Source organism: Rhincodon typus, chromosome 9, assembly GCF_021869965.1.
Source record: "Rhincodon typus isolate 14 chromosome 9, sRhiTyp1.1, whole genome shotgun sequence".
NCBI lineage: Eukaryota > Metazoa > Chordata > Chondrichthyes > Orectolobiformes > Rhincodontidae > Rhincodon > Rhincodon typus.
Genome location: NC_063340.1, coordinates 84,033,325 through 84,047,510, shown reverse-complemented (window position 1 = coordinate 84,047,510; position 14,186 = coordinate 84,033,325). Strand labels below are relative to the sequence as shown.

The 14,186-nt window shown below is 41.4% G+C and overlaps 1 protein-coding gene across 1 annotated transcript in view; it reads left to right on the top strand.

Moving 5' to 3' along the window:
* The window catches only part of LOC109924814 (kinesin-like protein KIF13B), a 159,975-nt gene that overhangs the window by 140,233 nt on the left and 5,556 nt on the right, over positions 1-14,186 (top strand). The window contains exons 30-35 of the mRNA XM_048601378.1: positions 1,734-2,001; positions 4,061-4,114; positions 5,849-5,957; positions 9,338-9,474; positions 11,826-11,888; positions 12,875-14,084. Coding sequence (XP_048457335.1) covers positions 1,734-2,001; positions 4,061-4,114; positions 5,849-5,957; positions 9,338-9,474; positions 11,826-11,888; positions 12,875-14,084 — 1,841 coding nt within the window. The remainder of the gene's footprint in view (positions 1-1,733; positions 2,002-4,060; positions 4,115-5,848; positions 5,958-9,337; positions 9,475-11,825; positions 11,889-12,874; positions 14,085-14,186) is intronic.

Sequence of the window (14,186 nt, the reverse complement as noted above, 5' to 3'; positions counted from 1 at the left end):
GTCCAGGAACTCCCTACCTACGTCCGTGACACCACCCACGCCCTCCACCTCCTCCAGAACTTCCAATTACCCGGTCCCCGACACCACATCTTTACCATGGACGTCCAGTCCCAATACACCTGCATTCCCCATACAGATGGCCTAAAGGCCCTCCGCTTCTTCCTGTCCCGCAGGCCCGACCAATCCCCCTCCACTGACACCCTCATCCGCTTAGCCGAACTTGTCCTCACACTCAACAACTTCTCTTTCAATTCCTCCCACTTCCTACAGACAAAGGGGGTGGCCACGGGTACCCGCATGGGCCCAAGCTATGCCTGCCTCTTTGTAGGTTACGTGGAACAATCCCTCTTCCGTACCTACACTGGCCCTAAACCCCACCTCTTCCTCCGTTACATCGATGACTGTATCGGCGCCACCTCGTGCTCCCACGAGGAGCAGGAGCAGTTCATCCACTTCACCAACACCTTCCACCCCAACCTTAAGTTCACCTGGACCATCTCTAATACCTCTCTCTCCTTCCTGGACCTCTCTGTCTCCATCTCTGGCAAGCACCTAGAAACCGATATCCATTTCAAGCCCACCGACTCCCACAGCTACCTAGAATACACCTCCTCCCACCCACCTTCCTGCAAAAATGCCATCCCCTATTCCCAATTCCTTCGCCTCCACCGCATCTGCTCCCAGGATGAGGCATTCCACTCCCGTACATCCCAGATGTCCTCGTTTTTCAAGGACCTGCACATCTGCTAATGTGGTACACTGCATCCGCTGTTCCCGTCGTGGCCTCCTCTGTCGGGGAAACCAAGCGGAGGCTTGGGGACCGCTTTGCAGAACACCTCCGCTCTGTTCGCACTAAACAACTGCACGTCCCAGTCGCGAACCATTTCAATTCCCCCTCCCATTCCTCAAACGACATGTCCATCCTGGGCCTCCTGCAGTGCCACAACGATGCCACCCGAAGGTTGCAGGAACAGCAACTCATATTCTGCTTTGGGAACCCTGCAGCCCAATCGTATCAATGTGGATTTCACAAGCTTCAAAATCTCTTCTCCCGCTACCACATCCCAAAACCAGCCCAGCCTGTCCCCGCCTCCCTAACCTGTCCTTCCTCCCACCTGAAGCCCCACCCCCATCTCCTACCTACTAACCTCATCCTGCCCCCTTGACCTGTCCGTCCTCCCTGGACTGACCTATCTCCTCCCTACCTCCCCACCTACACTCACCTTTACTGGCTCCATCCCTGTCTCTTTGACCTGTCTGTCTTCTCTCCACCTATCTTCTCCTCTATCCATCTTCTAACCGCCTCCCCCTCTCTCCCTATTTATTTCAGAACCCCCTTCCCCTCCCCCATTTCTGAAGAAGGGTCGAGGCCCGAAACGTCAGCCTTCCTGCTCCTATGATGCTGCTTGGCCTGCTGTGTTCATCCAGCTGTACACCTTGTTATCTCGGATTCTCCAGCATCTGCAGTTCCTACTATCTCGGGTTCATTGAATTGTCCTCCAGCAAGACGTTGCGACTGGAGGAGAAGAGGAATTGGCGAAAGATCTGTCGCAATTGGAAACAGAAACAAAGTACTGGAGAAACTCAATAGATCTGCAGCATCTCTGGAGAGAGAGAGACAGAGTTACCATTTTCTGAGCAAGAGTCATTGTTCTCAAAGTGTTCACTCTGTTTCTGTCCCTACCGATGCTGCCAGACTGCTGAGTTTCTCCAACACTTTGTTTTTATTTCAGATCTCCAGCATTTGCAGTACTTTACTTTCATTACCTATTCAAAGGCTGTTGGCTTGCTTTCTTCCAAAGTAATGAACTGTTCGTTTTGCATTGTGGAACTGCCGAATTCTCTTTCTGTTGTTTTGTCTGGTTTTGTCCTTGTCCTGATTGTGTGTTGTGTTGTATCTTTTCTGCTGTGTTTTGTGAACAGGAAGTTGCAGTAAAAGAACAATTAAATACAAAGCGTAAATTGACCAGAAGGTGCATCAGCTCTCCAAATGTCAACCGGGTATGACTTCAGCAACTGTTTTCCCTTTGCCTGTGTGCGCGATGAGAATTGGAATGTGCTTTAAACCATGCTTTTAGGAGAATTAAGCTTTGCTTTGTCATTTTGATCTTGTTGTCTTAGTTAATAAACTGAGGAACATGATGGATTTTTGTGCAATTTAACTATCCCAATATTGATTTACAAATGTACGAACAAGGAATGAATAGACCACCCAGTCCTTGCAACCTGCTCTACTATTCAGTAAGCTTATAGCTGAACTGATTTTAACTTCAACTCTACATTTCTGCATGCTCAATAATCTTTTGCTGCCTCGGAATCAAGAATCTACCTCTGACTTAAAAATAAAGATTTTGGATCCAGTGCCTTTTGAAGGAGGGAATTCCAAAGACTTCGAACAGTCAGAATTTGTTTTCCTCATCTGTATTAAATGGACAACAACTTATTTTTAAGCTATGACCCCCTAGTTCTAAATTTCACTTGATCTTTAAATGTTAGGAGGAGGAAATATCTGATTGTCAAGCGTAGGTAAAGGTAGAATTGCATTATAGAGTTTTAGTTTTAAAAAAAATTAAAAATTTTGATAAGGTAAGAAGGGATTAATACTTGCATTGAATAAATAGAGGATTGAAAGTTACTTCTGTCTCAATCCTTTCGTGGGCCATGAGCATTGCTGGCAAAGACTGTAGTTGTTCCTGATGCTTGCAGTAGAAGTGGTGTACTTAGACCTCCAGTGCTGTTGGGAGGGAGTTCTGGTATTTTAACTAAGTGACAATAAAGGAAGGACAACATAGTTCCAAGTCAGGATGGTGTATGACTTAGAGATTGCGATGCTCCCATCTGTCTTCTGACATTGTCCATCTTAGGTGGTGGAATTAAGTGGATTGGCAAAGTACTTTTGAAGTATTCTTGCAGCAGTATGTCTTGCATATGTTGCACACTGCTGCCAATCAAAGGCGTTGCTTTGTCCTGGAAAGCATTGAGCTTCAGTAGTGTTGGAACAGCACTGTTTGGGTAAATGGAGAGTATTCTGTCACAATCCTGACCTGTGCCTTGTAAATGGTGGACAGACTTTGGGAAGTCAGCATTGAGTTACTTGCCACAGAGTTCTGGGCCTCTGGCCTGCTCTTACAGGCCCAGTAGTTTTATGGCTGGTCCAATTCAATTTATCATTAATGGTAACCCCCAGGATGTTGATTGGGAATTTTTCTACAATAATGTCATTGAGTGTCAAGGTTAGATTCTTTGTTGCTTGAGATGGCCATTGCCTGATACTTAAGTGGCAAGCATTATACCTACAAAGGGAATTCCGGGAGAGGCCAGGAGAAGTTATTTTCTTTATGCACCTGTAGACTGCACTGCTCAAGATTGGTAGAAGTTTACTTCTTATCATTTCCAAGGTAAGTGAATAAATTTAATGGGAAAGGGCAGTTTACTCAGACTAGAGAAAGGTATCTTTGAACATTTAGAGGTACAGAAGGAACCCGTACAGTATGACTCAATGACAGAAACATCATTTGTCAGTCATTGATCTGTTAATATAGATTAAGCAATGCAGCAAAATAATGGGTTTTCTCTAGTTAAGAGTGGTGTTCTCATCATACATTAGTGAAGATGACATGAAGTGTTACCACAAAGAATAATGAATTGGGAAATATTGCAGGGGAATGGTCAAGTCCTTGTTGTATGGTGATAACACAGTCATTAGAAATTGAGATGTTCTGGCTGCCATATTATTGCAAAACTATTCATTATTATCTACTGGAAATATATTGTGTGCTCATTACATTTGTGAATATAAATACTTGGTTGATTTTCTTTTACGGAGCATGAAGTTCTGTCCCTAACCACCTTCCTGCTATTTTAATAAACTCTTTGTTTGTTAAAAATGCTGCATAATACAAGTTAATCCCCTTGATTGTTCTCATCATCACAGTCTGAATTTGGATGTGCTAGAGCATGGCTAGTTATCCTGAGCTTGCATGCTCTGATCTATCATAGCATCTTTACTTGAGTGAAGTAAAACTATTAATGTATGCATCTTTTAAATTTTTTAATAAAGTTATCTGGAAGCCGTCATGACCTCAATGCAAGATCAAGCCTTGAACGCAACAAGGTAACTATACTCCTGTCATTAATATAAGGCAAATTAACAGTATTAAAGAGAAATAACTTCCCTGGATAACTAATGCTTAACATTGCCAGTTGATTCCTGTGTCAATGCTTGTTTGGTGACCTAACAATTCAAGTGATATGATTCTGGTTAAATTTCCCCCAGTACATGCTCCTACTAATCAACCTTTAAGCACCTAGTGATGCAAGATTTTAGAGGCATGCAATTGATATCATCATTTTATAAACCCGTTTGTGGTCCCCTTGGTGTCTTCTAAGAACAAAGTGAATAGACTGATTAGTATTATCATTAATGCACATTGTAAGAAAAGCATCAAACCTAAACAGCCAAATCCCCAATTGTGTAGTATTAGTGATATCCCCATGGGCACTGGCCCCTACTGAAGTCCACCTCTGTTATTGCACTGGTAATCATCATGGGCAGCATGATGGCTCAGTGGTTAGCACTGCTGCCTGACAGCAGGGGACCTGGGTTTGATTCTGCCCTTGGATGACTATCTGTTTGCAGTTTGCACATTCTCCCCGAGTTAGCGGGTTTTCTCTGGGTGCTCCAGTCTCTTCCCACAGTCCAAAGATGTGCGAGTTAGGTGGATTGGCCGTGCTAAATTGTCTATAGCGTCCACGGGTTTGCAAATGAGGTGGATTAGCCATGGGAAATGTAGGGATAGTGATGCTGTTCGGAGGGTCGATGTGGGCTCGATGGGCTGAATGGCCCACACTTTAGGAACTCTCTGATTCTATTCTATCATTCTGAGAGATCATTATTTACCTGCTGGATGCAGTTTAGGTAACCAAAGTGGGCTGCTGACTTGAAAAATGAACTTGATATTTGTTTTTCTAAGTTTAAATTCCAAATAACTTTGTAATTTTTACTTTGGGAGAGAATTAAGAATTAATTAGTGAGAAGAACTTTGCCTGGCGTTCACCCCTATCTGCATTCTTTGTATTTATATCTCCAGATTTGATGGTCAAAGAACCTGTAAAATATTGAAAAATGTTTATCTCTAAAGGGCTAGTAGGAACTGCCAACGCTGGAGAATCTGAGATAACAAGGTGTAGAGCTGGATGATCACAGCAGGCCAAGCAGCTTCAGAAAATTTCTGAAGAAGGGTCTCGACCCAAAACGTCAGCTTTCCTGCTCCTCTGATGCTGCTTGGCCTGCTGTGTTCATCCAGCTCTACACCTTGTTATCAATAAAGGGCCATTCTTTTGAACTGAAATTAAAATCAATTGAAATTAGTCAAAAATATTATCATTTTCTTTTTGCACCTAATTAAGATGTTGCAGTGTTTTGCTTAACTTGCAATGTTTTTGGTAAAGTATGCAGACATTGAGACCCATATTGGCCTAAGCGATAACCCAGAATTGCAGTGCTAGAACTTAATTATATGCTTTTAGTTTAGGGCTGATATCCTAATTAAAGGCAAGTATGAAACTGTTTCATGTCTCTCTCTTCTTTCCACCCAAACAAACATAAGCAAATGCATGTGTAAGTAGGGAGTGGAGTTGACGAATTGACCTTTTGCATCTTGCAGGCGTGAGTTATGGAACTTTCCTCCTAATTTTGTATGTGGTGTTCAGAGACTTCAATGAGAGAAAAAAAAACTGATGTAGTTTTAAAAGAACTTTCAGTGCCCATAATCTCAAGTGCAGCTATCACAAAGACTTAAGTTAAACTGGATTTCTTCCTTTTTTTCCCTCCCCTGCTCCTGGGCAGAGTCGATGGGAGAGTCAGCAGGACATTTCGACAGCTGCACTGCAGTCAAACAAGAAGACTCCTCCGTACCATTCCCCGGTGTCCAGGCGTTCTATGCCACAAGCTGCAGGTGAGAAGTAGTACAAGGATATATAAAATCATGAGGGACATAGACAGGGTAGGCCAAAAGAAACCTCCCTCCTCTTGGAGGGATTATGGCCACGGGGCATAAGACCTCAGGTTAGGGGCAGGTCATTCAGAAGGAATGTGAGGAAAATGTTTTTCACCCAGTGGGTGGTGGGAACCTGGAACTCATTGCATGTAAGGATGGTAGAAGTAGAAATCCTCATAACATTTAAGCGTTTAGTTGTACACTTGCAGTGCCAAGGCATACAAGGCTATTGGGCAAGTGCTAGAAAATGAGATTAAAATAGTTAGGTGGGCTTTTGACTGGTGCAGATTCGATAGCCTGACGGGCTTTTTCCTGTGCTGTAGACCTCCATGACATGGGATAGTTTTCTCTTTATAAGGAGAGTGTGCAAGAAAATTTGAAAACAGAAGTCTGACTTAGAGGGATATTAAAATCACAGTGTTCCAGATGCCAGTGTTACTGTTTCATACTTTTAAAGGGCATACTTTTTTTTGGAACTTGAATTCTTGAAGAAAAGATCATTGATGTTAGCTTGCAAGTTTGACCTGACCTTTGAGAGAATGCATTCCCTCTGAGATATTTAATCTCAATCCCAAAACCTTACTGTTCGACAGAACCTGTAGTTTTCAAAAGTGGGGATACCTACTTTCGAACCGAGACCACTTGTTAGTTTAGTAATGCACTTTTGATCAGCAGACATTTAAATAATTAGAAGCAGAAAGTGACTTCCTTGATCTATCTGTGGCTGCTTTCAGTACGTCTTAAATTTTTATAGCATTTGTTCTTGTAGAAAGCTGGTAGCTCGTTGAGGAGATTTTAAATAATCTGCTCGTGTGGTTTTTAACTGAATATTATTTGAGCAAAATGGATTGAAAATTCCAGAAAGACTTGATGAATAATGAATCAATTTCACTTTAATTTCTGTAATCTGCCTAATACTTCAACTGTAGTAGGGCTTTATTGTATTAAATGCATCTATAATCTTTTAAAAGACTATCGTTCTCCAGAAAAATGTCCAGCTGCTGCTCGAGTCTTGTAAATTCTTTGCTTCCTATCACTTAATTTATATTAGCTAAAAATGCACAGTTCACTTCAAACCGCCACCGTGCACAATATGCAGTGCTCTGGAGATTCCAAGCACTTTTTTTGTTTGATCAACAGTATGCTGTCGGTAGATAACTAACAAAATAATTTTTACAGTATGCTTTTTCAGGGTTTGTTCATTTTTTTCTTAATGTAACTTTTTTGAGAAGCATTAAGCCAGATAAGATCAACCGAAGGGTTAAAAAATGAAGTATGACTCTTATTCTCGTATGAGTGTAGAAATGATGCAGATTGGGAGCCATGTACTTTAGACACCCTGCCTGGGCTGATCTAAGTTGGGACTTCATGGGTTGCATTTGGGAAATATGACTTGGAGAAAAAGTGCAGTCTGCAGTATAGACAAAACACAATTCAAAAATCAATTGACTGTGAAATTTCAGTAGTTCAGATGATAGAAATATTAACAACCGTAGCGTCATCTAATGACTTTCTAACAGGTCCAACTCATTTTTATTTCCCTCTCTCCAACTTCTATCTCTGTTAGTGTGGTTTCCAGTGTTTACAGTCGTTTACAGTGTTGCCTGCTAAAGCTTATTAAACTGCTTGTTGGAAATTCTTTACTCAATGATGAAAACAGCTACAAATGATAATGACTGTCCAGTAGCACAACTCCGCTATCTCTTTACAGCTCTTCCACTAGCAAAATCTAATTATGATACAAAGGGTTCACATTTTCAGTATAAAAAATTGATTGCATTACAGTAGTTTTCTACTAAATGAAACTGCTACCAATTCTAAAAAGGATTCCTGTGATTTAACTAATAATTCATCGTTTTTTCCCCCATTTGCGCTGCCTGTCTTTCTATGATGGATAATGGTAAGAAATTCTAACAACAGGTGCCATTTTTAATTTCCATCTAAATTTGCTTTCATTCCAGTGTCAGGGCAAACATTAGTGCATGTTGTTGTTGGACTTGTAACACTGTGTCTGTGTTGTTCTTAATCCCTCTTCCACACTTCCTTCTCATTGATTCACTCACTATAAAGTGTGTTGTTATATTTAATGAAATGTGAGATCTGCTAAAATAACAGAAACTCGAATCAGTTTCAGTGTATGAATTAGAAGGGCCATTCCATTGTGCATGTATTCCCCAAAGGCGGCATCAAGTTTGCTGACCTGTTTGGAAGAAGGTGATTAGTTGTGTGACCCAGAGCCTCAAGTTTTCGAGCACCAAGATGAATTTGGAAATCTGAACAATGGCTCACAATCAGAATGGTTCCCAGTAGATATTTCAGGAAATGTAAATGGATGCATGTATTCCTTTGCTATGCCATGTAGGTTATGGTCACTCTGCAATGTATTAGTGAAATGTGGGCTAATGCATGAAAATGGTAACGATAAAGTCATAATGCCACTTGTTTTACAAAATTATCTTTACTGATGGCACAAATATTCTCCAAAGCTCTGACAAAGTGAGCAGCATTGCTGAATTACTTTGCAATTCCTTGAATGTGAACTGAGAGATGGGTGTTGTAATGTTATTAAATTGGTATGCTTATTCTCTGGGACTGTAGATTCAAATCCCACATGGCAACCAATGGAATTTAAATTCAATTGATTAAAACATATCAATTAATTTTAAAAGTTTATAAAATTATAATTGAATGCTAGAAATGGGTGACTGAGGCTATGATTGTAATGAAAACCTATCGTTCTTGCCAGATTTGGCAATTCTGACTTTATTTTTATTCATACAGTGAAGAACTTTGGGTGTCCTTTGCAAACCCAAGATTTGTTTCCTATCCCTAATTGCCTTAAACCAAATTGCTTGCTTGGCTGTTTAAGAGCTGCTGCCTTAGCCCATTATAGTCCTTGTGGCTAAGCATGCCCAAGGTCCTTGTGGCTCGGTGTGCCCAGGGTCCTATCAGGAAGAGAGTTCTAGCATTTTGACCCAGTGAAGGAATGGTGATATGGTTCCAAGACAGGATAGTGTGTGGTTTGGAGGGGAACTTGTACTTGCAATGGAAACCTTGTGGATTTGAACTCATGGAAATAAAACTTGGGTCTTGTGTCAGTGCTTTTGCCAAGGAAGAGGGAGAAGTTGAGATGTTCAGGGAAAAGTAAATGATCAACTTGTGGTTGCACCTAATGATGAATAAAGAGTGGAGTGTGCAGTTTGTGGAGAAAACTCTGCGTTTTCTCTTTCCTCTTGTACAGCAATAAGGGGCAGTGCAAAATAGCAAGGTAAAAAATATAGTACAGTGATAAAATTCATTTTCAGATATCTGCATCATTGTCTACCATCTCTTATCAGTCTCCTTTTCAACACTAGCCGCCTCTTACTTGAATCCAGTGAAGGCCTTTGTACCTCAAATGCCCAAACTTCTCAAATCACTTTTCCCTGTACGGGATGAAGAAAAGAGAAGATCTGTCCCTGCACCAAATCAACAGGTGAGGACTCGTAACTTGTTTTCAGAAAATGTCATTAAACAGTTAAATATATTTGGATGGCAGTGAAGACACGAAAGATGCTGTGAAACACTTTTAGTTTTAATTAAAATCAAAGAACCGCAGATGCAAGAAATGAGAAACAAAAAAAGAAGTCGTGGAAAATTTCAGCAGATCTGGCAAAATCTTTGCCGAGAGAAAGCACTTTTACCATTTCAGGTCCAGTTTGAATCATAGAATTCCTACAGTGCGGAAAGAGACCATTTGACTCATTGAGTCTGTATTGACCCTCCAAAGATCAGCTCACCCAGACTCAGCCCCTGCCTGCACATACCTGAACGCTATGGGGCTATTTTAGCATGGCTCATCCACGTAACTTGCACACCATTGGACTATGGGAAGAAGCTGGAGCACCCTTTTTTGTTTTTGCTCCTTTTCATTTAGTCTTGCCTCAGTATATTTAGATGTAGGGATACAGTGAAAAATTTAAGTCATGATAGCTCTCGGAAACATGGGCAGGATGATTGGCTAGTTAGTTGGTTACAGTTGAAACAGGCCAAAGTGGCAGTGTGGCAAATTGAGAGGGGAGCAAGGAAGATTTCAACAATGTTAAATATAGTGACCTTAATTGTCAAGAAGCAAGCGGGCAATCATGGGAACATCACCATAAATTTGGCAGTTCATACACTATTTCAATAAAGCTGGCCATGTGTGCTTTACAGAATCTTCAATGCTGACCTGGTGTTTAATTGGTGTAAAAAATGTATCCTGTATGTGAAAGAATTATGAAAGCAAGAAACTTTAAGGGCACCTTTTTAATACTTCATTAAAATGTTACCAGGCCTTTATATATTCAATGACAGTCTCTATGAACTGGCTTTTCAATATGATCTGCCAGAATGTTCCTGAGATAAGTGAAGGACACTTTTCAACTGCAAGGAGGCATCAATATGTATGCCATAACACAGGAATATGTACTCAGTTTGTAGCACTAGTATAATCCGACAGCACGCCATTCAATACAAAGTGTGCTGCAGTCATGAGCAGAATGTTAAATCTTTTGGGAAGGCACACATCATCACTGCAACATGACAGGATTACAGAATTGTTAATGGCCCAGAGGAAGCTATTCAGCCTGTTGTGTCTGAACCAGCTGTCTGAGCATTTTGAATGAGTGCCATTCTCCTTGTTCCCTGTAGTCTGGCATACTCTTTCTATTTAAATAATCATCTGATGCCCTCTTAAGTTCCTCAGTTGAACCTACCTGTATCACAGTACTAAGTCGTGCATTCAATCATCCAAATAGTGTGGAAAAGGTTTCTTCCTACCTTGCATTAGTTTCTTTTGCAAAACACTTTTAAAACTATGTTCTCAAGTTCCTCAAGCCCCACCCCCATCTCCTACCTACCAGCCTCATCCCGCCCCCTTCACCTGTCTGTCCTCCCTGGACTGACCTGTCCCCATCCTAACTCCGCACCTACACTCACCTTTACTGGTTCCATCCCCGCCTCTTTGACCTTTCTGTCTCCTCTCCACCTATCTGCTCCTTTATCTATCTTCCATCCGCCTCCACCCCTCTCTCTCTATTTCAGAACCCCCTCCCCCTCCCCCTCCCCTATTTCTGAAGAAGGGTCCAGACCCAAAACGTCAGCTTTCCTGTTCCTCTGATGCTGCTTGGCCTGCTGTGTTCATCTAGCTCTACACCGTGTTATCTCTCTCCTCCAGTTTGTGATCCTTTTATGAGCAATAGGATAGCAGTTGAAATGGAAAGGGATTATAGAAGTGACTTGTACTGTTGTTGGACTCAGTGCAGGTTGGCTCACTCATTTGGTTGGTTTCAGTAACTTCTTGCAATTTGTTCTAGTTATGATGACATCATTATTTTAAACAATGTTTGACTAAAAAATGTAAAAGTGCCATTACATATATGCGGTGCCTTTTCCAACCTCGGGACATCTCAAAGTGCTTTACATTCAATTAAGTACTTTATTTGAAATGTCACTGATATTTTTGTGGACCAGGACTGACCCTGAAGTATAATAATAGGTTTGAGCCAGAGCTTCTGCAGGCCCTTGCATAGGGTGCAAAAGAAGGAGGCGATGGCAATCAGAGGGATATTCAGAAACAAGCTGTGATCGGATCTGCCCTTGGTTAAGATGCAGTGGTCCTGGTTGCATAGAATGTGGTGAAATGTGAACCCAGAAGTATTAAAAACAAAACTTTTGTTAAATGTTCATAGGTTACTGAATGATACAGTAATTTAAGCTGGGTCATTGACAGTCTGGGGAGTGTTGAGCTTAAGCCTTATTTGAATATGTAGTGCATAGTAACTGATCAGTATTTCTTATCTGTAGTCTGTTCCTCGAATTGTGGTGCAGTCAGCTAAACTTGAAGATACTGTTGAACAGAATAAAGTCGTAAGTATAATCTCCAGTTTCAAGAAGCTAAGTATTAGAATTCATACCTGTCTGGTTAGGTATCTCACAGCACATTTACTGCAGAAAAATCAAAATTATTTCCAAAGGTCCCGTGTGTGTGCAATTGTGCATTCAGCAGCTTAAGTATTTACAGTACTGCCATCTGGGGAGTGCTTTAAAAGGTTTAAAGTAAAAGGTGGACAGCATATTCAGTTGGAAGGAGAGTGGTGAAGAAATTTTTAAAGAATATTTTTAAAGATTGTGGAAGAGATAATAAAGTCAAATGGATGCTGAAGAGAGTTTTCCCCAGTGATGGAATGGAGTGATACGAGATGATTCAGAATGGTGAGGACTGAGAGTAGCAGCTGCGATGCAGACTTGAGGAAAATGCTGTGCTGTAAGATAAAGGAAGGATTTAAAAGCATTTATTAAATCACTGTCTTTTCATTCAGTCTTTATTGACCTTGCATATGGACCTGGTTATAGATAATTGGCAGCTAAGTTTGCTGCATAAGAACATTTGACTGCACTTCAAACAAACATTTATTGTGAAGCACTTCTGGGATGTCCCAAGGTCTCAAAATAAGTTGCTACACAAATGCAGCTTAATTTCCGTTAAATATGAAAAATTAGTTTTCATCACATCCATGTTCAGTGATGTATAAGGTTTAATGCTTATTAGGTCAAAGATGGACTGAGAAATCTTTTCCTTTTCAAGATGTTTTTCTTTTCAGTTTTGCTCACCTCTCTTTAGCACCTCCCTTGGTACCTTCATTGTTTATCCACTGAGGTATCTTCCTCCTGCTAGGAGGATGATGAGGAACATATTTGAGATTGTTGCACGATTTCAGCATGACATGTATTTGATTTTGCAAAGTATGTGTTGTTTGGAATGGTTGCGGGATGGGGGTAATGAGGAGAAGGGGTAAAATGCGCTAACAAAATTTGCTTTGCCAAAATGTGGTGTTTCTATACATTTTCATCAGGCTCAACAAGAGAAAGCCCCTTCTGCTCCAGTGACCATGACAAAACCCACCCATCCCATAGTGATGGGCTCAGGCATTCCAAATGCTCCATCGAAGATGGAGTCTATGGATACAGCTGGCCATGAATCTCAAGGAGACCCTCAGAGTCCTTCAAGTGAAGCTTCAAGTGGGTATTTCTCCCACAGCATTTCTACAGCTACCCTTTCGGAAACAGCAATGGTGTCAAGTGGAGACATTGGCACACCTCCACTAAGTTGGGACACTTCTGCCCAGTTACAAAGTCAAAGGACATCGAGCAGTGAGGGTTCAGCCAAACTGAATGCCGATATGAAATCTGGTTCCTGCTTTGCTGGACATGTGGTTAATGGATCTCTGGACATGCAGCATCAAATCAATCAAGTAAAAAATGGTGCTCCGCAGATGTCCAGCAAAGGTCAATTCCAACTGCAATGCCCAAGCAAGGATATGGGAAAGGATTGTGGAAGAGTTCAGAATCGATCAGCAAATGCTGAGGTAACAGCAGAGCCTGCACATGAGACAGTGGTAGCAGAGGCCATGGAAATATCTGCATCAGTTGACACTAAAAACAGCTTCTCTAACTCTCAGACAACCAAAACACCAGTGGACAAAACAGTCGGCCCTGATGTGACCAACCAGAAAGTTGCCCTGCATTCCCTCCAAATTGATGAGCTGGAGGACTTGTTGCTGGCACAGAAGTCCACCTCAGCACTAACTGTCTCCAAGTCTGAGCCAAAATCCGATGCAACTCCGTCCATAACCTCGGCATCTAACCCTTTCAAAATACAAAAGGTGAGGACTTCCGAGTTGAAGTCATTCACGGGCATCTTGGGGGATGAAAATGCTTGGCAAGATTCTGAAGATATCCTTGAAGATAAAAAAGAGCAGTGGTCAACAGAGGAATGGGGGTCTGGGGTCTCCGGTCTGGCTGCAGGTTACATACCAGAGCCAAGTGACAATTTTGAGAGATCTGTGACTGCAGATACAAGATATGATGAAGATCTTGAGTTATCAAGTGAAAAACTTGAAATTATTTCAGATTCTGAGGAAGCTGTTGACATTGTTCCTGAGTGGCTAAAAGAAGGGGAATACGTCTCAATTGGTACAAACAAGACTGGTACAGTCAGGTATATAGGACCCACAGAATTTGCTGATGGAATTTGGATTGGAATTGAGCTGAGTGTACCGGCAGGTAAGAGACTGAGAAATCCCTTCAATTGATTTTTGATTTTATACTTAAAAGAATGTTGTTAATGGGTTGAAACGTAGCTTTACCTTTAAATTCAACCCTTTT